Consider the following 23,996-nt stretch of genomic DNA (forward strand, 5'->3'; position numbering starts at 1 on the left):
GTCTAATTAATTATTCATAGTGTAAATTTACGTGTCAATTACCTTTCATAAATTTCTAGTAACAGAAACGCGTTACTCAGCTACGTGTGTGGTATCCACTCCACCGGACCAATCACAGGGAACTTGAGAGTTTTGGCCAAGAGCAAACATCGTTTGTAAGGTACACAGTCGAATAACAGGATGGATTCCCTCGACGAGGTCCAATCTTGTGGGTTACCAAACATTTCGGATAATAGTTTGGCCTATTTATTCAGGATGCAAGGTATTAACTTACAAATCAGAATATAATAATCGACGCTGTGAAAATCTCATATCTCGTAGAGTGTCCTGAAAAAATTAATTAAGCGATAAATTTAGGATGACGGGGTCCTTCGTGAGTTATTCAGGTCAGAGTAATCAAATAGAGGAGGTTAAGATGGGTTGGACATACAGCTGGGATGGATAGAAAAGAAATGCGTGCAGAATGTTGGTGGGGAAGTTTATGGAAAATTGCCCACGTGAGGGGACCGAATAGGAGATGGATGAATGAAGTTATGACGTGTTCATTGAAGTTTTCACGGGAAATCAGCCGCGTCAGATGGGAGTAAGAAACCGACGTTTCGAGAGCCGTCTCGATCCTCATCATATCCTGGCTAGTTGCTCGTGAAGACTTCATTGAATTCTTTCGCTGTAAAGCTGTAGATCGCTCATTACGAAGTATCTTAGGCAGATAGGTTCTGAGGATGACAGGTGGATGTAACGAACTCAGGACTGTGTGCAGTGGCGGGCTTCGATATCAGCACTCAAACAATTATCGAATGTAGGCGTTCAGAATGACTACCGTTAGCTTCGAGGCACAGTTGACAGCGGCCATCACCGTTAAATGTCTTTCCGGAGATCTTGGAGATGTTGCAACCTTCATGTACCCCTTCGCGAAAATATTATGTGAGGTTAAATCTGATTGTCGTGGGGGATAGTCAGTAGATTGTCTGCGTCCTATCCACAGGACGGGAAAAGTGTTTTTCAAGGCATGCCATGACGTCGCAATGGTAATATGAGAGTACTGCGTATTGTTTATACCACGTGTCTCCATCACCATACAGCTTACGAACGGCGGGAACAATGTACGAGGTGCGATCGGAAAGTTTCAAGACTGTGTCAATAGCGGGCGAACCGGATGTAGTACGAGCTTCTGCCGCTAGGGGGTGCGGCCTACATTCATAGTGAATCAGTGTGCCAGCCGGCATCATCGAATTAGCATTTGTTTCTTAGTTACGGGCTTTTTGGTAGTGCATTACACCGACCCTCCTGCGATTTCGGAATGGCGTGTGCATCAAATTTTGCCAAAGACTCGCCAAAACGGCTACGGAAACCTATGAAATGCTAAAGCAAGCATTTGGGGAGTCCGCAATGGGTCGTGCAGAAACTTTTGTGTGGCATTCACGTTTTAAAAATGGCCGAACCTCTGTCGATGATGACGAGCGTTCTGGACGACCATCTTCGAGCACAACGCCCGAAAATGTTACGAAGATTCGGCAGGCCATTCACGAAGATTGACGTCGTACCATCAACGACTTGTGCTACATTGTTGGGATAGGCTATGGGACCTGTCAGCTGATTCTAAAGGAAGAACTCCACATGCGACGCATCCTGTCTGAGGACCAGAAGCACAATCGACTTCTCGTTTGTCAGGAGCTCAAAGATCTTGCAAGAACCGGCCCCAACTTCCTTTCTAAGCTCCGTGTGACTTCTTCCTCTTCCCAAAGATGAAAATTCAGCTAAAGGGAAGGAGATTTGAGACGATAGAAGAGATTCAGGCAGAATCGCAGATGGTGCTTGACAGGCTGACAAAGAAAGATTTCCAGGGATGCTTCCAGGCTTGGCAGCGGCGCTGGGATCGTTGTGTTCACTCCCAGGGGAACTACTTCGAGGGTCATGGATGAATTTAATACCTGAGATAAGTGTACGGGTTTTTATACGCTCAGTCTTGAAACGTTTCCATCGCACCACGTATTCTTGAATGTGTGTACATCTTTTTGGGACAACCTGTATGTGCGGTTTGAAATGATCAAAAGAAAAGTCTAAGATACAAGATTGCATATTATTTGACGTAGGTGCACCCTAAAACATGTACATTGTATTTTAGCTGATGTTTAACAAGTATATTATTCTTGTTAATGTGTAACAGGGTTTAACAGTGACATTTTACAATTTTAGGACGATATATTTTATTTAACACGTCAGGTTGAAGCAAGGATCGAGGGGCTAAAATGCGTCGAGCATTATATATTTTAATAAATGATCCTCTCTGGTAAAAGTAGTTGGAATGTTGTGTTATGGTTAACGATAGTGTACGGTCTGCAGTCTGGAAGGTATCGACGAGGTATCGAGATGTTAACTGCAGTCGATTGTCGTTCAGATTCAAGTAGATGCTTTACATTACAGCACCGCCATCCTGTTAGTAAAGACAGATTAAAAAAACTGCTTAAATTAATTGAATTTGTTCACAGATACGGACTATCAATAATGTTTTATATGCTAAAAACAGGTTTGTCTTAAGAGAAATAAATAGGTTCATTCATCCGTCGGCTATTCAGCACAGAGTTTATTACTGATGCGTGTAATTACGCACTTAACTTGTCCTGAAACGTGAATTTACGTCAGGGTAATGTAAATAAACCAGGGCAGTGAAGACTTTCTTGTTCAGATTGTCTGTATGCATTCTTTTCAATTTTGACGTATCAATACGGACTGGTTATCTTAATACGAAAGCTATTAAAAACCCAAAGCATTACTAATTGCCTGCATTTCATACCTGAATGCATAAAAGTGATCTCTAATTATCCGCACTCAGCAAACAAAGAAACTTATTAAAGATTATTATATCAGTAAAAGTTTTATGTTAAGTTCTCTGTGCAGACGTGCATGAAATTGAGAAATACTGGATACGAGATGTCCGTCCGTTCGTCGTTATGAATAATACAAACAATGTCTGCCGATGAAGATGGCTGTCTTCTGATCGCCCTGATGATGGAGGCAGCAAGGACCTCTGAAACGTCAGTAAACTTTTACTACACGGCGCGACAACCCATAAGACAGCCTCAAATCCTGCATCTGATAAGCATTTATTACTGATAATACCGGTAATGCTTTGAATTCAAGTCTCTGAAATATAAGATACAATCCATTTGCATATTTGCTGTAATTAGCAAGTCCGTACTTGTAAGATGTTCTTTGCAAGGCAATGGTGGTATTACTGTCTAAATATTGCCCATTTAAATAATTTAATCCTGAGTTGTATTTATCAATTATATTTCCTATTTTAATATTTTGAACCGCGCATCGATTCTCATTGGTCGTCCTCATGTCTCCGTTACAGGACGTTGGCGACATATTATGAACAGGATCCTTCCATCCTTTTCTCGGACTGGGACCTGTTCATATACGTTCTTGGCAGATGATCCAGAAGTGGTTTGCCATTGCCTTCTTCTGTGTGTGAATGGAGTAATTGTTGGGATGCCACGGAGGAAAACTCCGTGTTGCCTAGACCACGGCTTTGCCCAACACAAGTTATAAATTCGGGCACCGCCGGGAATCGAACCCGAGACCCCAGGATTACAAGGCCATCATTCTGACCGCTAGACCACCTCATCTTATTATTATTTAGTGTTCTGTCTGACGACAGGTCCATATGAACAGGATCCTTCCATCCTTTTCTCGGACTGGGACCTGTTCATATACGTTCTTGGCAGATGATCCAGAAGTGGTTTGCCATTGCCTTCTTCTGTGTGTGAATGGAGTAATTGTTGGGATGCCACGGAGAAACCGGGGAAGCCCCCGGAGGAAAACCACGGCCTTGCCCAACACAAGTTATAAATTCGGTTACCGCCGGGAATCGAACCCGAGACCCCAGGATTACAAGGCCAGCGTTCTAACCGCTTGTCCGTATAAACTGAACAAAATAGGAACCTGAAAGATGATCCTGTTCAGTAAAAGTGTCCTAATGCTCTAACCTGAAACGCTAACATTTAAGGTTATTGTACATTCCTGAAATTACTTAATCAGAAATTAAATGATACGTCAGAAGAATTTCAGGTTTTGCAAGGAGTCAGGTAACTCCGTTGGCCGCTAGGTGCGTTCGTGTATTGTTTTGGAATCGTCATTAATATTGAATATTAATTGAATTCACGTCAACGTGAATATCGTAATCTTTACTTGGGTAAATGATATCTCTGCATTCCTCCAGCTAATTTTAAACATTTTTAGCGACAACATGAAACTGTTTAGTTTTATAAACATTTATTAAAATTCCTCCGAATAATTTTGCGTTCACCCTTACTTTACCTTACGTCTTAAGTGAGTTTAAACCTGGCCATCAAACTTGTCCACTGATTTCATTTGTATGGTCTGCATGCTCTCGTCCTGAGTTTTCATCAATTAGTAAGGTAGTGTTTATAATTTAATCTGAAACAGAAACTATGTTACCGCCTAAATATGCATGAGGTGAACCTCCATTCATCACAGAAAATCTCTAAGACTCTTTGGCCTACATTAGGGGTTTCCAAACTTTAAACGCCCGCTGTCTGGCGAGTTATAATTGCAACGAGAGAAATTTGATGGGAGTTCATTTATGGTAATTTATTCAAAATGCTACGAAATCAAGTTTACATATTACGGAATTATTTTTAACACATTTATAAGATAGTGTAATTGCGTCGTATTGTGAATATTATAACAATTATTTATTTTAATCCGTCTGATCACAATATTTAAAAAAAAAATTATAATTAAGATAATAAAATATCATTGATGTTCCATATCGATTGATCGATTTACATTTCGGAACATTTACACAACATGTTTCGGTTTTTATAAAATCATCATCAGGTGTAAAATATATCTAAGAACTTATCCCTTCCCCTTTCAACTCAGAACAACAGCTTGCTACGTAACCGACCAAGGTACAGTCTACAGACCAGGAGAAAATCCCTGCTACGGATTCGATATACGCGCATGCGCAAGATTTCGCGGTGAGTGACGACCGATCCTAAAAGCATTCGTTCCACAACCACTGAACGAACAACAGACGACAGGCTTTCACGTGTTCTAATGGGTACAGCTTTAAGATTACCTCACAGTGGCACAGCGATTTAATCTAGAATATTATCGCAACACCCACAGAACACATTAGAGGTGCACTGACTACACGCTACTCGTAACTGCTTGATGTTTTCAGTCTGTGTAGTAGCGTAAAGCTCTGACGTGTCACACTTCCCACCAATAGCAGCCCTCTAGTCCACCAGGCAGTAAACATTCCCCCCGCACCGACCAGAAACGACTTCCCCTTGCAGGGTTACTCTCGTCATCTGTGGACAGTACTGACATCTCCGTCTCTACATAAAAGCGCTGTAGAAGCTTCCTAACGGTAACAGCACTTGTACAGTATAATGTGAGGATACGCCATCTTGTGGTGAGAAAGTATCTGCTTACAAAAGGTATTTTGACTGTGTGCGCCGGGCAAGAAATTCAGGATTGCTACGTTGGAGCAATGGATTTACTGCCAAATTCCGTTACCTTCAGGTTTAACTTCCATGTTGGTGGTTATGTTAATTCTTAAGTTTTATGACCCTCATATCTAGATCTTTATAACTTAACATTACCATCTGACAGCTACTGCGTGCTAAAGAGACCTATGTTTAGCCGGAAAAGGCGCGAGGTTTACAGAACCGAAACGTAATTCAACGAAAGTTTATTGCATCTGTGAACACGTAAATCAGTTTGTTGTTGGCAGGTTGGTTCCCTGCGCTCTCCACCCTTACCGGATCAGTGTTCTGCTTGTGTTTAATTCTCTGGCCTCTGGCGCGGAATCTTCTGTGTTGCTATGAAAAACAAGGAAGCCGAGGTTATGGAAAGTTCGTGCGTCGCGGTGTTAACTTGTGCAACGGGGCCTACTACACTGCCATCTCTGTGCAGTCCAGGTACTAAATAGCCGTTCGATCGATCGATTTACAGGTGTTGTACAGGTTGCATACCGAACTTCATGTCGCTGGTAATGAAAGATGGAAATAAAGTATTTACACATCTGATTACCGTTAGATAAATAGTAGATTGATATTGTTCTCATATTTTCATATGATTTTTCAATCCCACGGATAAATTACTCGTAATATTTGTTCATATTTGCGAGAGAGATTTCAGTGGACCACAGAAGCTATTAGTAAGTTCTTAAGGAGGAAGAACTTTGCTACTTTTTATGTATAGAAGTAAATACGTCTTATATAAAAATATCTTTAGTACGTTATCAGTACTGTGAGGTTTAGCTCCAGCCTTCAGTGTAGAAATTTTATAAAATTGTTTGCGTTAATTTGGCAACAAAGTTAGATTGCTGGACAGATTGATCAAGATTAAAAATAACTTCTTACGGAATGCTTTAATTTAATGTTACGTACTAATTGATGGTTTGGACTGTTTAACAACGCTGTTAACATACATTATATGGCGGCCATATTTCTTTATCGTTTGTAGCCTTCTTCCCTTCTTTTTATAATGCATTATAGGATTAAGTTTCGGCCAATTCATATGTTTGTGTGTCCGTCCATGTGTTTATTACCCGCAATAAATTTTGAATCAACGGATTTTATTAAAACGTTCTGCCGAAGATATTTTGAATCGTAGATGGTAACAGATAAATTAGTCTAACGTTTAACGGTGAGTTCAAACATAAAGCGTATTCAAATAATACAGCCAAAATATAAAATCTGCAGGAGTTACTATTTATTTTATTTTATCTTCTTGGATTTAATGTACAGGTGTCCCACCTAAATCTGCTACCTCATAACACAGAATATTTTTTTCAAGTAACATGTACACTTTATCTAATGGGGTATATATTAAACGGTAAATTATTCATTGTGGAATATTTTTATGAAATTATCAAGGTTTATTTATTTAATGAAACCCTTTTATTTTTAAGATAGAATTACAGCCCGATTTGAGACGAATTCACACAACACATCTATTTTTGATAAACCTGTACTGTATACTGCATTAGTGTATACATTTTATTGAAGCATTTTTTAACTTGTTGAAGTAAAATAATTGTTTGAGGTTGCAGATTTAGTTCGAACACCCTGTATATTTAAAATTTAAAACTTTTGGCGCACCCGATAGAAGTGAATCAGCACATTAAAATGAATTATCAGAGCTTTGTAGGAAGGATTGAGGAGACGAGGGGAATAAATGACGGTGTACATCACGGATTGATGGCAACCAATTAAGAATTTTTACGTTGCATTGTGAGTAAGAAACCTTATGATCCAGCCGCTTCGTGTATTGTTGCCGAAACTGAATTATCAGTTCTGAGCAAAACTGTTTGTTTAATTAACGTCTTTTGAATTTGCCGTTAGATAGAGCTCGGTTGCTCTTCAGAACCTGTCATTTCTAATAGTATTATTGTGAAGACAGTAATGGACGCGATGTACGAACACTACCTTCCCCTTGGAGCGTGTTTCTTATCTGCAAGGTAGCATTATACTTTGCATTTCGTCAAGGACTGTGAATCAGAGATTAATAATATGATAAATTACACAGACTAATCAGATTCTTCGTCTTAGGAATTAAATTTTTGATGTATATATTCCCGTGTTGGAATTTTGATTTTAAGGAACAAAGCAAGTTTCGTATTTTAAGTAAAGAATTAATATACAGTTCAGGAACATAAGGTAACTCGGTAAGTCGGTAACCAGCCACGATCCAATACAGTACAGTACATCTCCGATCTCTCATAAACCTGATACGATATTACTTCTTGGTCCATATACAAAACATTGACATCAATACGAAATACGAAATACAAACATATTAGTGACCTGTGATACTACAACGAATGAAGAAACAATATAAAGGACAAGAACATCATAAGAAAAATGAAGACTAAAAATCATTAAAAATCAGTAAAAAAAATCAGTAATTCAGTGAAAAGTTTTAATACATAACACCTGATGATGGCTATATATAGCCGAAACATGTCGTGTATGTTCCACTTGTAAATCGAGTACTCGATAGGGAACGTAAAATGATATTTTAATTCTTTTAATAATATTATATTGTGATTGACGGCTAATTTTAATATATTTTTAATACAACATAAGGTTCGTTTGGAATTAAACCCTGAGACTAGTCTGTTTTCTCGTGTCTGTGTGTTTGTTGATTTGAATAGGACCAGACTTCGTTAACAATTTCGTTAAGATTGATTTGTTCATCTATTGAGTATTCTCTGAAAACATTGTTACGCTCTCCGACGCTTAGGTCATCATCAGGTCGGCTAGATGTGCAAAAGCTTTTCGTAATTACACAATGATAACCTAATAATCGGAACACCACACATATTTGAAATCAGAATATAAAACGTCGATGTTTCTGCGATGCGCCGAAGAGATCTTGAATTGATTGAAATTAGCAATTTTAAAGTCGGAAATTGTGTTCGAAATTTTTTTCTAGGACGCCAGAATTTTTTCTTACATCCCTGTGCTAATTTTAGAAACATAAAATATTATTAATGTCTCCGCGTTTGTCTCTTTAAAATGAAATTCTTTTGTTTTTATCATTTTTGAGACAAGTGGTTTTATAATTTTTTCTAGGCACCCTGTGCATAACATCCGAAACTGAAAAAAAGAAAGAGATCTCTCCAACAGGAATTTCTTTATATTTATAATTTTACTTTGGCAACGTTTTGGAAACCCATCCGTCCGATTTTGGGAAATTTAAAAATCAATTTACCGGGAGTGTCGTTCGAAAACAACGCCTTGTGTTCATTTTTATAACATCCTGACTGAGAAAAATGTGTCAATCTCTACGTTTGGACACCCTTATGACTAATTTTAGAAATAACTATCTAAAATTTTCCTAGGATTTTCTGTCGAAGAGGAAAACTTTTTACCAACATTTTTTCTACGACACTCTGTCTGGGTGAAATACTCCGTTCTAAAAGTGTTTGGACACCCCCGTGCCAAGTTTTCAAAATTTCAGTTCTTTGCTAATTTAGCAGTTACATTCATAATAATATTTTTGGCATTTTATTATCTTTATAAATCGATATTTTCCCTAGAATTCGAATTATTGTTGATAAAAATATACGCTGTAAGTTGTATGCTGTCTGCTACCTACGCTCTGGCCATAAAATTTAGCTCAGACTTTAGATTTTATTTATTCGAAACCCACGTTTAAATTATTCTCTTAAGATAGTGTAGTTGCGTCATATTGTGACTTATTAAATTAAAATTAAATTATTTGGTTATTCCGTCAAATCACAATGTATTTAAATTAAGATAATTAAAATATCATTCTGTGTTCCATATCGAATAATCGATTTACAATTGGAATTGTAAATCGATTATTCTGTGTTCCATATCAAATAATTGATTTACAATTCCAATTGTAAATCGATTATTCTATGTTCCATATCGAATAATCGATTTACAATTCCAATTGTAAATCGATTATTCTGTGTTCCATATCGAATAATCGATTTACAATTCCAATTGTAAATCGATTATTCTGTGTTCCATATCGAATAATCGATTTACAATTCAAATTTTAAATCGATTATTCTGTGTTCCATATCGAATAATCGATTTACATTTCCAATTGTAAATCGATTATTCTGTGTTCCATATCGAATAATCGATTTACAATTCCAATTTTAAATCGATTATTCGATATGGAACACAGAATGATATTTTAATTATCTTATTTTAAATACATTGTGATTTGACGGAATAACCAAATAATTTAATTTTAATTATTCTCTTAGTTTACGAGAAAATTCTGTATCCGTTTTGTGTATCCTTGGTAAATTTGCGTCGCTGTTGTGATATTATTTAAGCTGTTATTTATTGTACTGTTGTGGGCATTTATATTACCACAGCTTACAAGCTGCTCATAAATATCTCAGAAGGAGTTTCACGCATTGTAAATAGTTTATTTTGACTTCAGATGCGAGACATTTTCTGTTTTCTCGCTTCATTGGCGTCCTAACAACTGGGCACGTTTCAGCGCTGAGTTCAAAAAATTTACATAACAGCAAATTAACTTGTTACAGCGGCCATTTTAATATTTCGTGATGGTTGCTTTGTTTTAGATGGTCGGTTAATTGTTTCTGACAAAATGGAATTTGTTGCTTTGTAAGACGGGAGACTTTTCAGGACTGCTGACAATTTATGATAAATGTCAACTCCATAAGATCTTTTCATCAAAGTGAATGATGATCTTACAGAAGTTTGACAAGATCTACGAATAACATGTAGATACATTCTTTCCTTCTTATTCTTATGGCATTACTAGATCCTTCAGTTGCTTTGTTATTGTCGATATTTAAATGGATCGTAACTGCATTCCATTCTATTATTACAGCCATAAAACTACTCGTAAAATAGAAGACCTGAAAAAGTACAGCTAACTTCTTTGAATAAAAATAACTGAATGTGGTGTTGTTGTTTTTTATGTTAGCTTAGATTCTACACGTATATAATAGAAAGTAGGATAATGTCAGTAAGAGGACTGAATAAATATACTAAATAAGTATACAGAAAAATGACAGCGTGTATAAACACCTTCTCATTGTGTAGTCTATCACGTCCCTGACAGTTCACAAATATGGCGATGTCTATCTTTATTATTGGGCTGTAACTATCGGTTTTGTGGGACGGTGGACCAGCGAGGCTGTCACTCAATCAGGCAACAAAATGAGACGGCCAAATGTGAAGTAGGTACAGTCCGCAGACCAGGAGAAAATCCCTGCTAGGAATTCGATATACGCGCATGCGCAAGATTTCGCGGTGAGTGGCGACCGATCCTAAAAGTATTCGTTCCACAACCACTGAACGAACAACAGACGACAGGCTTTCACGTGTTCTGATGGGTACAGCTTTAAGATTACCTCACAGTGGCACAGCGATTTAATCTAGAATATTATCGCAACACCCACAGAACACATTAGAGGTGCGCTCACTACACGCTACTCTTAACTGCTTGATGTTTTCAGTCTGTGTAGTAGCGTAAAACTCTGACGTGTCACACTTCCCACCAATAGCAGCCCTCTAGTCCACCAGGCAGTAAACATTCCCCCCCCCGCACCGCACCAGAAACGATTTCCCCTTGCAGGGATTTTCGCTTATACTCCTCGTCACTGTTTTCGAAGCGAATGATTACAACAAAACATTTTAGAATTTATTGTTTATTATAGACGTCTTTTAGATCTAAGATTTGTTTTTATAAATGTTATTTTTTTCCCAGATACTTAAATCCTGAACCATTTAAAGTGAGTTACTACGTACGTACGTGAGAATATCTGTACTTTTTCGCTAAAATTAATTAATGTCATCACATTGGAAATATGAGAAACTCCCACACATTTTTGTCGAAAAACCCTGAAGTTAAGAGACGTAGACGCAGAAAGTATAATATTAAAACGGATGTTAAGGAAGTTGTTTAAGGATATGAACTGGATTTATCTGCGTCCTTTCACCGAAATGATATTTGGCAAACAGAAGAAATTATCCGGCACCTCATCACGCGAACTTCTTAGATCTTCTATAATTTCATCTCACTTGGAACCAAATACTCCACCACCCCCCCCCCCCCCCAGGACTTCCCAAAAAACCTTCAGTCCATGTTCTTCACCTGTGATTTTCCCACATCACAAGTTCGCACGATCGTCATGTTCGAGTTTTTGATTACAAGAAGTCAGAGATTACCATTACACTGCCTCGCAATTGGTGCTCTTATAAACACAGGTGTTGTTTATGCAGAGACCCGAAACACGTAATTACGCTGGTATATCTGTGCTGTGTTACGACATTCAATCCAGGTACACGTTACCCTTCGCTTGGCTCCTACGGAGTTTAATTATAGATGACGTAAGACGACGAATCACGAAATGAGAGTTCCATGCCTTCACAACAGGTAGCGCTCAGGTCGTTGGCATACTACATACAACTGCAAATAGGCCAAGGTCACTCAAGGCATATCAGACGTGGAGCGAAAGAATTTTAATTTCGTACGCGGATCGATGTTTCATGGAGGAATTATGAGATGCTGAGTGCTGACATCATTTCACTGCGGCCTGGTGTGTCAACATTTCACTTATTTCATTTTTCGTTCACAGTATAACAGGTTATTTACATATATATCAGAGACTTTACGATAGTCCCATTTGAAATGGCAGTAACAATAGACTGAGTGCTTTTATACAGTCGTTATCATTATAGCTAGTAATCTACAACGTATCTCGATCACGAATCGATAACTTCTCCTCTGCGATTTGTACTAACCTCGTCAGCTACATAAAAGTCTGCCTACTAGTACCTCAAAAAGAGGATATTACTGCTATCACACTGTTCCTTTGAATGGAAAATCCCTTATCACTTTATAATCCCCGTTGACACTGTTACTATAAAGTGTAATTACAAAACGATCAATTGTAAACAAGACCGGAAAGTTTATTCAGTGCCGGAAGTCACGTATAATTTCCTTACGCGTTCGTTGCAACGCCTTGTTCGATAGTTGTCACTTCGGCCACCAGATCGTAGCACCTCATTGTCCACGATCACCGCTCGTAGGATAACGAAAATTACGCTTTCGAGGTCGTGCAGAATGACATAGCATCAACGTCCACGTGGTTTTACGTCGACTGCAATGGTCTATTAGCCTGAGTTTATTAAAACTGCGCTCAAAAGATAACGTAACTGGTAAATTGAAAAAGATTGTATTCGGTACCTGTCTCACACGTCTAACTGCTCACGTAAGTTATGAGTTCGCCAGTCACTGTCTTCTATCAGCATTTTAATTGTTCTCTCGTATTGCTAACTGTTAATAATTTTTTAATCTCAGTGGCTTTGTAATTTGGAGCGGCACGTGCTGAAAAATATTTCATACTTTCAAACTTGAATGAATGTTATACCTCACTGACATCATTACGTTTACGTGCAAATTTGAATGATGGATTTTGGTGTAGAAAGCTAAAATCGGGATATATTTCGCACGTACTTTTGAACCTAAATTGAATCTATGTATGAAGACACTAAACTGGGATTTGTTTCCAGAGCCCGACTGCTACTAGCATAAGATGAACTGAGCTTCGAATAACTTTTTGCGAAAAAATAATGGCCCCAGAAGGCTCGAAGTGTTTTAAATGTCGTTTGACTGTTGTCATTTGAACTAGATGTAAGTCTGGGGCCCGTGCAGACCTCTAATGCAGTGGTGTCAACCTGGGGTACGCGAAGACATCTTAGGGGGTACGTGAAATTTTAAAAAAATATATTATTTTATGATAAACACTGAATAATCAGTAATGTAATTTATTTAATTTATTTTAGATGTAGATTATATACTACGTATAACTTGAATTATACACCAACAACTTTGGGGGTACAAAGTTGAAGAGAAATTATATCTGGGGGTACGCGAAGACATCTTAGGGGGTACGCGAACAAAAAAGGTTGAATACCACTGCTCTAATAGAATGACGAATCATACTGCCTTGGCTGAGTGGCTGATTTATTCTAAACACGAAATATATTAATAAAAACTTTGACTATGGCCCTCAATGTCGATATCACGGGCGTTTGCCCCTTGGTATGGCTGTTTTTGAGAATAAGGTGCTGAGGAGATTATTTAAGCCCAAGAAAGGGGATAATTATTGAAGATATTTATAATGTGCTCCCTTCAACAACTCCTTTTTATTGAAATCTAACGATGGAGAATGGAATCGAAACAGGCGATATTAAATCCTAACATAATTTTGGTCATGAAACGTGAAGGAACGATTCAGCTATAGGACGAGGAAAATGGATTAGTTCAGCTGAAGATTATCTTAAATTACGAGATACGAGAGTGTGGACTGCATTTGTCTGTGCCAGGATTGGACTCAGGGGCGAACGGTTTGTGAACACGTTCATGTACCTTCAGGTAATGTGAATAAGTGGACGTCATGAAAGGTTTTCGGTCCATTGAGTTCGGGGTTGTTGTTGTTGTAACGTTTTTGAAGACGGAATTAGCAGTGGCCCACAAAATGTCGACAAATATGCCCAATATACGTACGGTTTAGAATTTGAGGACATCAAACCATACATAAAATGGATGTCTTCTGGGTTTTAGCGTCGTGTAGACTGGCTCATCGAGTTGGTAAACTTCTACCAGACTACATTGCGCTACAACCTAGAACAGTGGTATTCAACCTTTTTTGTTCGCGTGCCCCCAGATATAATTTCTCTTGAACTTTGTACCCCCAAAGTTGTTGGTGTATAACTCAAGTTATACGTAGTATATAATCTACATCTAAAATAAATTAAATAAATTACATTACTGATTTTTTAGTGTTTATCATAAAATAATATATTTATTTTAAATTTCACGTACCCCCTAAGATGTCTTCGCGTACCCCCAGATATAATTTCTCTTCAACTTTGTACCCCCAAAGTTGTTGGTGTATAATTCAAGTTATACGTAGTATATAATCTACATCTAAAATAAATTAAATAAATTACATTACTAATTATTCAGTGTTTATCATAAAATAATTATTTTTTTAAATTTCACGTACCCCCTAAGATGTCTTCGCGTACCCCCGGGGGTACGCGTACCCCAGGTTGAAAACCACTGACCTAGAAGACAACCATTTGATGCCCCAGCCAACGAGGATAATTTAATTTTTATTTAAAAGAAAAATAAACTTCCTCAAGTTAGAAAATTGGGTTGAGGGTATTTTTTAAACTTTGTTTTACTCAGGGTAAGAAGTTTGATCATTATTTGTGAGATAAAGGAATTTATTTACAAGCTAGAGTCCTCGTATATCGTCAAAGCATTCTCGTCCCAAGTGGAAACAATGCAAATATTGTGTACAAAGAAATGCCTGGAGGCTCGTTTACATTGTAAACGCGTATGAATTGTATAGAACTTTTGTTTGGGACTGCATGAAACATTTTGTTCCGGACAAATATGTGGCTTTTGTTCTGTAGTTACAAGCAAAGGCAGAGAGTTCAAAGTTCTCGACGTGGCATCAGATGATGATGTTACTATACGAGGTGCGATCGGAAAGTTTCAAGACTGCGTGTATAAAAACCCGTACACTTATCTCAGGTATTAAATTCATCCATCACCCTCGAAGTAGTTCCCCTGGGAGTGAACACAACGATCCCAGCGCCGCTGCCAAGCCTGGAAGCATCCCTGGAAATCTTTCTTTGTCAGCCTGTCAAGCACCATCTGCGATTCTGCCTGAATCTCTTCTATCGTCTCAAATCTCCTTCCCTTTAGCTGAATTTTCATCTTTGGGAAGAGGAAGAAGTCACACGGAGCTTAGAAAGGAAGTTGGGGTCGATTCTTGCAAGATCTTTGAGCTCCTGACAAACGAGAAGTCGATTCTGCTTCTGGTCCTCAGACAGGATGCGTCGCATGTGGAGTTCTTCCTTTAGAATCAGGTGACAGGTCCCATAGCCTATCCCAACAATGTCGCACAAGTCGTTGATGGTACGACGTCGATCTTCGTGAATGGCCTGCCGAATCTTCGTAACATTTTCGGGCGTTGTGCTCGAAGATGGTCGTCCAGAACGCTCGTCATCATCGACAGAGGTTCGGCCATTTTTAAAACGTGAATGCCACACAAAAGTTTGTGCACGACCCATTGCGGACTCCCCAAATGCTTGCTTTAGCATTTCATAGGTTTCCGTAGCCGTTTTGGCGAGTTTTTGACAAAATTTGATGCACACGCCATTCCGAAATCGCAGGAGGGTCGGTGTAATGCACTACCAAAACGCCCGTAACTAAGAAACAAATGCTAATTCGATTATGCCGGCTGGCACACTGATTCACTATGAATGTAGGCCGCACCCCCTAGAGGCAGAAGCTCGTACTACATCCGGTTCGCCCTCTATTGACACAGTCTTGAAACTTTCCGATCGCACCTCGTACATATTTATATGACGACTTATTTGTATGGAATTCAACTTTGCATCAAATGTTCTGTTCCAAATTCAGAACATTTTTAGGACGTAAGTTTCTCGCAAAAGTTCCCGAGTGTAAACGTGCCTTTAAAAAAGTTGTTATACGAAAAAATAATTCTAACATTTTAAATCGCAACGTGATAGGCATTCCTCGTAAGATGGGTACATTCAATTTGTTACAAACTCGATGGAACAGAGATCCAGTCCACATCTTCCATCCATATTTCCTCGAGGTTCAACTTCAACTATTACCCAGAGTTCACTTTGAAAGACTCAGGCTCGTTATTTAATTACTAAATCTCATAAAGTTTGCCCGGGGGTTAAATTTTCTCTCAGACTCGCGTTAATGTTAAAACGTGTTATAATTACGCATACAGCACATTAGTAGCAATTAGCCTAGTTATAAAAAATTATAAACGAAATAGTGAGTTTTGAATTCTCAAGTTGATTTATTATTCCAAATTGATACCTCGACTGGCATCATCGCCTCGATAGGGTCCGGTTTCGAATCCCGTTAGGCGAGCGATCCAATGTAATCTCCCGAATCAAATCCTTAACCTAGCATCAGCCATAAAGCAAGGGCGAGGCCCTGTTAACACTTGTAAAGCGAACAATAAAGGTGTTCTGTTCTGCTTTCGTGGTTCGGTGGTACTCAAGTCAACACACTACATCAGATCAGAATCTATCAGATAAAATGCATCGTTAAGCAGCTATAGGAAGACGTTGTTAGCCATTTAGTTGAGGCTTAGGGCGGTATCGCACTAGGATGCCAACGGGAGGCCATGGCGCAGCTGCCAGCATCTCGGCCAAACTCAATGCATTAATTTAGTAGTCATATAACGCACCTGGCATCCGTCTGGCAGCGCTTCCAACCAAGATGCCAAGTTCAAATGCTACTGGCATCGCTGCCAAGGCCAAAATCAACATCACATGACAGTCTGGCCAGTCCATTGACGTCCGTGCGTGAATGTGCTTGTGTGTATTTCTGTTTCTTCCAAACGTGGATAATTTCGACACCGAAAGATTGATAATTGAAATTCAGTCCCGACCATCATTATGGGATTCATCTGCTATTGAATACGCAAACCGGGACTTGAGAAAAAGAAACTGGGAAGAACTTGTGGAAATATTTGGAGGAGATTTATTTACAGTAGAAAAGAAAGAATCAGCTAAGAAGTGTTTCTATGGCTTTATTTGTGGGGCCGCTTTCCAATATGGCAACTTGATTTTTAAGTTTTTTTGTTTAGCAATCTATATATCTATCTATATATCACAAATAATGTGAATTAAGAAGAAACCTGCTTTTATAATGTTTTATTAAATAAAGTTTGTTCATGTAATATTACATGTGATTTGCAAGAAGTGAAATATTTCAAATTCAACAAAGGTATGGACGTGCAAAGTGTGTGTATGGAGAAATTCACTCCAGGTATGTAGTTTTGATAAAGGTAAATCTCATTTTCTCAAAAGTGATAAAAGTGGACATTTCTCCTTCCTAATAGCCCTTCATTTCGTGATCTCATAACGTTGATCCATCTGTTCGCTCGACTGGCGTCGAAAGCTGGCAGCTTGTCTGGCGTCTCTTTCTGGCAGCTGGACGCCATGGCATCGCTGTTGGTGTCGCTGCCATGGCATCCTAGTGCGATACCTCCCTTATAGCTTGTGATTGGCTGAAACTGTCTAACGATGCATCTATCTGATCGGTCCGTAAGACAAGATTTTTCGTTTTTTCAAAGTGTTAGCCGGGCTAACACAGTTAACATGAATACTCCGTCCTTGAAGTACGAGTAATTTTGATTGGTTGGTTGAACACTGAGAGGAGACCACCCCTTGGCTGCATGCAGATAACCATAATTTTTATTTATCCTATTAATCGTTTCCGTTGCAATATTGTCTTCGCTAAGCCAAGAAATTCTCCGTCTTTTATGAAACCTGAAGATGAATTACAGAGTTGTCGAAGAATGTCATTGTCCTTATCCAGAGACTCCCGAATCCACGCTCCACGTTGATTGTCCCTCCTATTTTGCATATTTATTTGTATCTGAGAAAAGCGTTTTTGCCCCCTGTAAAATATCGAGGGGGACCCCCCCCCCCCCCAAAGATCAGCCCATTACAGAAAAATTCATTCTTCGAAATTACACGGTGTAGGCACTCAGGAGTGTTCCGATATCACGTTCCTTGGACAACTCATTCATGTTTTCCGACGTCTTCCTCAGTCTCGACATCTTTTTTCCCCTGTTGAATCTGTTCGCGTATCCTACACGTACCATCCACGTCCAAATGATTACCTGACTTTGTTTTGTTCTGGTCGTATTTTCAGTTATTTCCTTGTGAATTCTTTCTTAACACGGTTTTAGCTGTTCGTAGCGCCTTATCTCTTATTATTATTATTAGTGTTCTGTCTGACGACAGGTCCATATGAACAGGATCCTTACATCCTTTTCTCGGACTGGGACCTGTTCATATACGTTCTTGGCAGATGATCCAGAAGTGGTTTGCCATTGCCTTCTTCTGTGTGTGAATGGAGTAATTGTTGGGATGCCACGGAGGAAAACTCCGTGATGCCTAGACCACGGCCTTGCCCAACACAAGTTATAAATTCGGGCACCGCCGGGAATCGAACCCGAGACCCCAGGATTACAAGGCCAGCGTTCTAACCGCTAGACCACCGTGGCGGTTGGTTGTTGAATAACAAAACATAATTGATGTTTATACCTAACGTCTAAGCACGTGTTGCATGCGTCTCGAATTTTAGTCTAAGGAATAAGATTAACATTAAAATGCGTCTAGATTGTGCGAAACCTCGATTTAGAACATTTTTCTGTGTGTTTAAGTCACGTGTTGTGTGAACTGTTGATCAGATTTCTATCATGAATATAAAGAATGTTATCTGGGCCTTTGTGAGCGAATACCTACTTTCAAGTCTACACGATTTTAAATAACTTGGAGAGAAAAAAAACATCTAGAACAGGGGTGGGGAACCTTTTCATGTTGGAAGTCCGCATTAAAATTTAGCTGTAATCAAGAAACTTCAATTAGATATACTTAAAAATATACATTATTTTGTAGAAATCTAACTACTATGTACTTAATAATTTCAAAAAATGGAAACTATTTGTTAATTTTAAAGTTAACTAATCTTTTAATGACTTTGTTGGAAATAATTTGAATATTTGATTGCAGCATGTATTAATAAAAATAAAAAGATTTCTTCTGCAAAATTTTGATTCAGTCAAAAGGCCGCACTTAAGGACCTAGAAGGCCACATGTGGCCTTAAGGCCGCAGGTTCCTCACCCCTGATCTGGAATCTTGCTTCCATTCGTATAAATAATTTGGTGCAGTAGTGCAGTGGTCTGGGTTCGTAAAAAGTCAAATAGCCACTGTAATTAAGATCCGGAAACAGTACTGAATTAAGGACGTTCGTGTAAGGATTTTAATTCTCCTTTCACTGCGTTCCTCTGCGCAGTTAACGTGCGTCGCTGCCGGGAGACCTTCCACTCCTCCAGCAGCGTCAAAATGCGATCAATCATTCCGCATTTCCAAGAGACGATCCGAGGAACCTGCCCTTGGGGAAGTCGTCACAGAGCCAAGTTCAACGTCCTCAATGCATTTAATCTGCCAGACAATTAAATAGTAATTTTCTTCTGTACTTTCTCATTCCTGAGCTACCGAGAAGAAATTTCTCATGTCTTCTTCCCTTTTCTATTTCCTAAAACCTAATTTCTTTCGTCAGATCTATTTCCTTCCGTTGTTATTTTTAACTTCCTTTTGGTAACTGAACTGATCTCGGCAGTAGCCAGCTGACATTTCCCATGATGCTTTTCACTGCGGAACCGGATGTTCAGCGGCCGCCATATTGCTTTTATACCATCACGTGGTAAAAATGTTACTGGCTGTGCTGAAAACATTAGCTGTTATCATTACAACGCTTTATTACCGAATTGCTGTCTGCTTACTACACTCTATAAATAAAAAAAATAAAATAAATTTTCTGAACACTCACAAACAGACTCTTGCTTGACAATTGGTACTCGACAAAAATTACTGCTAGGAATCACAAAACAAACTAAATAATTTGAAGATGGCTTCTCTCTGGGTTGTTGCGCCATGTTGTCTGATAGAACTTTACCGACGTTTCGGTCAGCTGTGAAGAAAACTGACTTCGACGTCTTATAAAGTTTGCCGCATTGTTTATCGTTTGATTATTGAATTGTTTATTTAACGACGCTGTTTCTGCTGTTTACAGGTGTTAAACTTGGTATTTTATCTAAACAGTCGAACATAGATTGAGGTTATTTGAGAAAAACGGCTCTGAAGAAGGAGGATAATCAGACGTGCGAAGTAAGGCGAAGAAAAGTGCTGTAACCGGTCGGATCTTGTTTTGTTGTCCGTCCTTTTACTCTGTATCAATTGTTCCTTGTATCTATCTTATGTTTACAATTGATTAATCTGGTTGTTCTTTTAATGAGGGCTGTGTGGTGGAGTTTCTCAGGAGGATTGTTGTAGAGTCTCTACAAGGAAGGAGACGTAATAAAGATTCATCGAGTTCGACGCAGTTGTTGGTTGATCTGTTTGATCCCCTGAAGTCCCCTGAGCTAGCACAGGAAAGTTTTATGATCTATAATCTTCACTGAATATTATTAGGGTTAGAAAATGAAGCAGAGATTGAGGGCCATATTTTGGAAATGGATACAGAATTTTTGTCGAAAATTATGAAGGGAAGAGACCATTTGGGATACCAAGTTACACGTAAAAGTATAACTTCTCAAGGTCCACAGCCCCCCCGTACAGGACACAAGTTATTTATTTAACATTGTGTGCGTTGAAAACTTGTTTCTTCTGTTGCAGAATGTTCTTTGGCGCCATTTTTGACTGGAACCACAACACAGAAAATCCCGTTTGTATTTCTGCCGCTTAAAGGTCAGATCGTACACCCGAGCGCAGAGATAAATTTTTCTGGTAAGTCATGGCCCAGCGAAATACTTCTGGGCCAAGAAATATATTTACGTCCCATCCGCTGAAAATGTAGCAGTGAGAACAACAAATAAAATTTATGCTAATGAAAGGAGAACAGTAAATCTAGCTGCAAAATTATAGAGATATAAGTTATCGCTAACCGCCACGGTGGTCTAGCGGTTAGAACGCTGGCCTTGTAATCCTGGGGTCTCGGGTTCGATTCCCGGCGGTGCCCGAGTTTATAACTTGTGTTGGGCAAGGCCGTGGTCTAGGCAACACGGAGTTTTCCTCCGTGGCATCCCAACAATTACTCCATTCACACACAGAAGAAGGCAATGGCAAACCACTTCTGGATCATCTGCCAAGAACGTATATGAACAGGTCCCAGTCCGAGAAAAGGATGGAAGGATCCTGTTCATATGGACCTGTCGTCAGACAGAACACTAAATAATAATAAGATGAGGTGGTCTAGCGGTTATAACGCTGGCCTTGTAATCCTGGGGTCTCGGGTTCGATTCCCGGCGGTGCCCGAATTTATAACTTGTGTTGGGCAAGGCCGTGGTCTAGGCAACACGGAGTTTTCCTCCGTGGCATCCCAACAATTACTCCATTCACACACAGAAGAAGGCAATGGCAAACCACTTTTGGATCATCTGCCAAGAACGTATATGAACAGGTCCCAGTCCGAGAAAAGGATGGAAGGATCCTGTTCATATGGACCTGTCGTCAGACAGAACACTAAATAATAATAAATAAATAAAGTTATCGCTGTCAACTACAATGAAATGTTTTCAAACGTTCTCTGAAGGTTAAATCCATACGTAGACCGCTTCCTTCCACATCCTTTTTAATTCATTGTTCACTATGAACCACACAATCGACGCTATATAGTTCTAGGCTTGGTATAGGGATGTAGCCGAACGACTATTGAATGCTCCGAAACAGTGTGTTGTGTTTGCCACGTGTGCATAAGACGAGCTATTTCGAGATAGGCTCCAAATGCCATGCGCATTTGATAGTGTCAATCGGCTGGCGTTAGATGTCTCTGCATTTGTTGCAGGTGTGGTCACGCCGATCTGTGTTGTGTCTGGAGCGCAGTTTCTCACCCGCGGAGGATGGGTAGATATCCACAACAACACTTACACAGAGCCACCATTTCGCCTCTTCAGGGACGAAGGCCGCACGTTCTTGCAGGTATTGCTTTTGGAATGGTGACCCCCGTGGCACGAAGCGAGTTTTATAGATCGCACTCAAGAAGCTAATTTGAACGTTCGTCGGTCCGACCAGACGGGTGTTCACACTCGTGTAGATGGTTCAGTGCAACTCCATAAATTGGAGCTTAGCAGATCCGTTAGCCAGCTCAAGGTAGCCAGACGCTCGCAACGAGCGTAATCCTGGTTCGATCTGATACGTTTTGGCTGATTGATTCTGCTGTGTTACAGTGTATAGAAAGTTAATTAATTGATTTATGGTAAAATAAACTGTATCACATATCAGCTACCGTCAATTATCAATCCACCAAACAAATCTAATTAAATACTTTGAAACTGACGTAAAACTAAGTTACTCAGATTTTTACTAGTGATATTCCTTTTACTCTGGTCGTAATGGTTATAAGCCATGCCACAGTTACTTCATTCCAGAATAATTTAATGATGAACAGTTATTTCGTAACAGAATTAATAAAATAAGCAGCAGTTACGTTACTGTTTATTCACGAATTTATACTTTTAGTGAGGTTATGTTAAAGTAAAATGAATTAGCTAGAACCGTAGCCACCATGGAATGAAATTCTCATCAAAATAAACCAAATCGGTACTTGTGGGTTATCGGGACACATCGCTGTAAAAATAGGTTATGTTAGGTTAGGTTAATGTGTGTGGATAAATGACATGTACTTGAAAGTTATTATATTTTATTTTGATATGCGTGAGATGTTAATTGTTGTTACAACCTGTCTCCGGAGGCCAAAATTCGCTTATAGATTTTAGAATCGTTTTAAAAATATCGCCGTAATCATTTGTACGCCGCCACACGAACTCAGCTAAATATGAATCCAGATTATGTCGGGCCATGCCTCTCTGCTTTTTATTCCGTCTTATAGCTGTTCTCCGTAGTCTTTCGGGAACAACAACAGAGTATACGGGTATACTAATACGCATGCGCAGTATTCCGTCCAATCCAAGACCAGATATTCGACTCTCCCATTTTGTGTCCCGATAACCAACAAATACCACAAAATCTATTCCTGTGTATTATCTGAGTGTGCAGTAATATATTTCAATCATGCCCTTAAGATTTAATTTTTTTATTAACTAGCAAACTAAATCAAAGTCCCCATCTTGCACACACAAAAGTAATAAGTACTCCCAACACCACCTTGTGGATATTTTACGTGTTGCTGCAAATTTTTAGAAATTCACTTAATTTCGTACTTTTTCGTAGTCTGTCTGAGATTGTGTAAATGACACTCATTTCGTTTATGAAAATATTTCTTAAATCATATTTTATGTGCTTATTTTGTTTAAAATAATTGATTATAAACTGTTTATATAAAAATAAAATATAATGTATTTTCTTTGAGTAACCATACTTTCGGTATTGTGTGTGTGTGTGGAAACATGGAATAACACAAAAATTACGATTTGGCTAACTATTAAGTTACTTTCAAGTGACTGTAGTCTTAATACAGACAAAACCTGTAATGAACAGTGGCCACTGAGATCTCAGTCGATGCCAGTGGTTCACAATCTGTGACCTTGTTGCAGTGGCTAGGAGAAGTGGATCTACGTTTCAGCATGGAGGGTCGTCTGATGCTCGTCCACTTAATGTGTAAGGACGCTGGTGTAAGTGGCCATGACCAAAGCATCTTCACCCCCTGCGTGGCCTTCAGAGTGGCTGGGACACCAAGTGAGTCCATATACGGACATTGCAGATAAATCCACTTACCGAGGCTTTGCCAGCTTTTATTCAGTTCCTCCTGGATACTGCATTAAATATATCACTTCATCATTTGTTATCATTTCTTATTTGGCATATCGACAGCTGACAGAGGATTATTAAAT

The 23,996-nt window shown here is 39.0% G+C and overlaps 1 protein-coding gene across 2 annotated transcripts in view; it reads left to right on the plus strand.

Annotated features, from left to right (window-relative positions):
* The window catches only part of sha (shavenoid), a 170,122-nt gene that overhangs the window by 139,188 nt on the left and 6,938 nt on the right, over window positions 1-23,996 (plus strand). For both annotated transcript variants that reach the window (XM_022078874.2, XM_022078873.2), the window contains exons 5-7: window positions 20,824-20,934; window positions 21,992-22,125; window positions 23,700-23,841. In XM_022078874.2, the coding sequence (XP_021934566.2) occupies window positions 20,824-20,934; window positions 21,992-22,125; window positions 23,700-23,841 (387 nt within the window). The remainder of the gene's footprint in view (window positions 1-20,823; window positions 20,935-21,991; window positions 22,126-23,699; window positions 23,842-23,996) is intronic.

Source organism: Zootermopsis nevadensis, unplaced genomic scaffold (genome assembly GCF_977971745.1).
Source record: "Zootermopsis nevadensis isolate Lab colony 2312 unplaced genomic scaffold, Znev_1.0 Znev_ptg000016l, whole genome shotgun sequence".
NCBI classification, from domain to species: Eukaryota; Metazoa; Arthropoda; class Insecta; order Blattodea; family Termopsidae; genus Zootermopsis; species Zootermopsis nevadensis.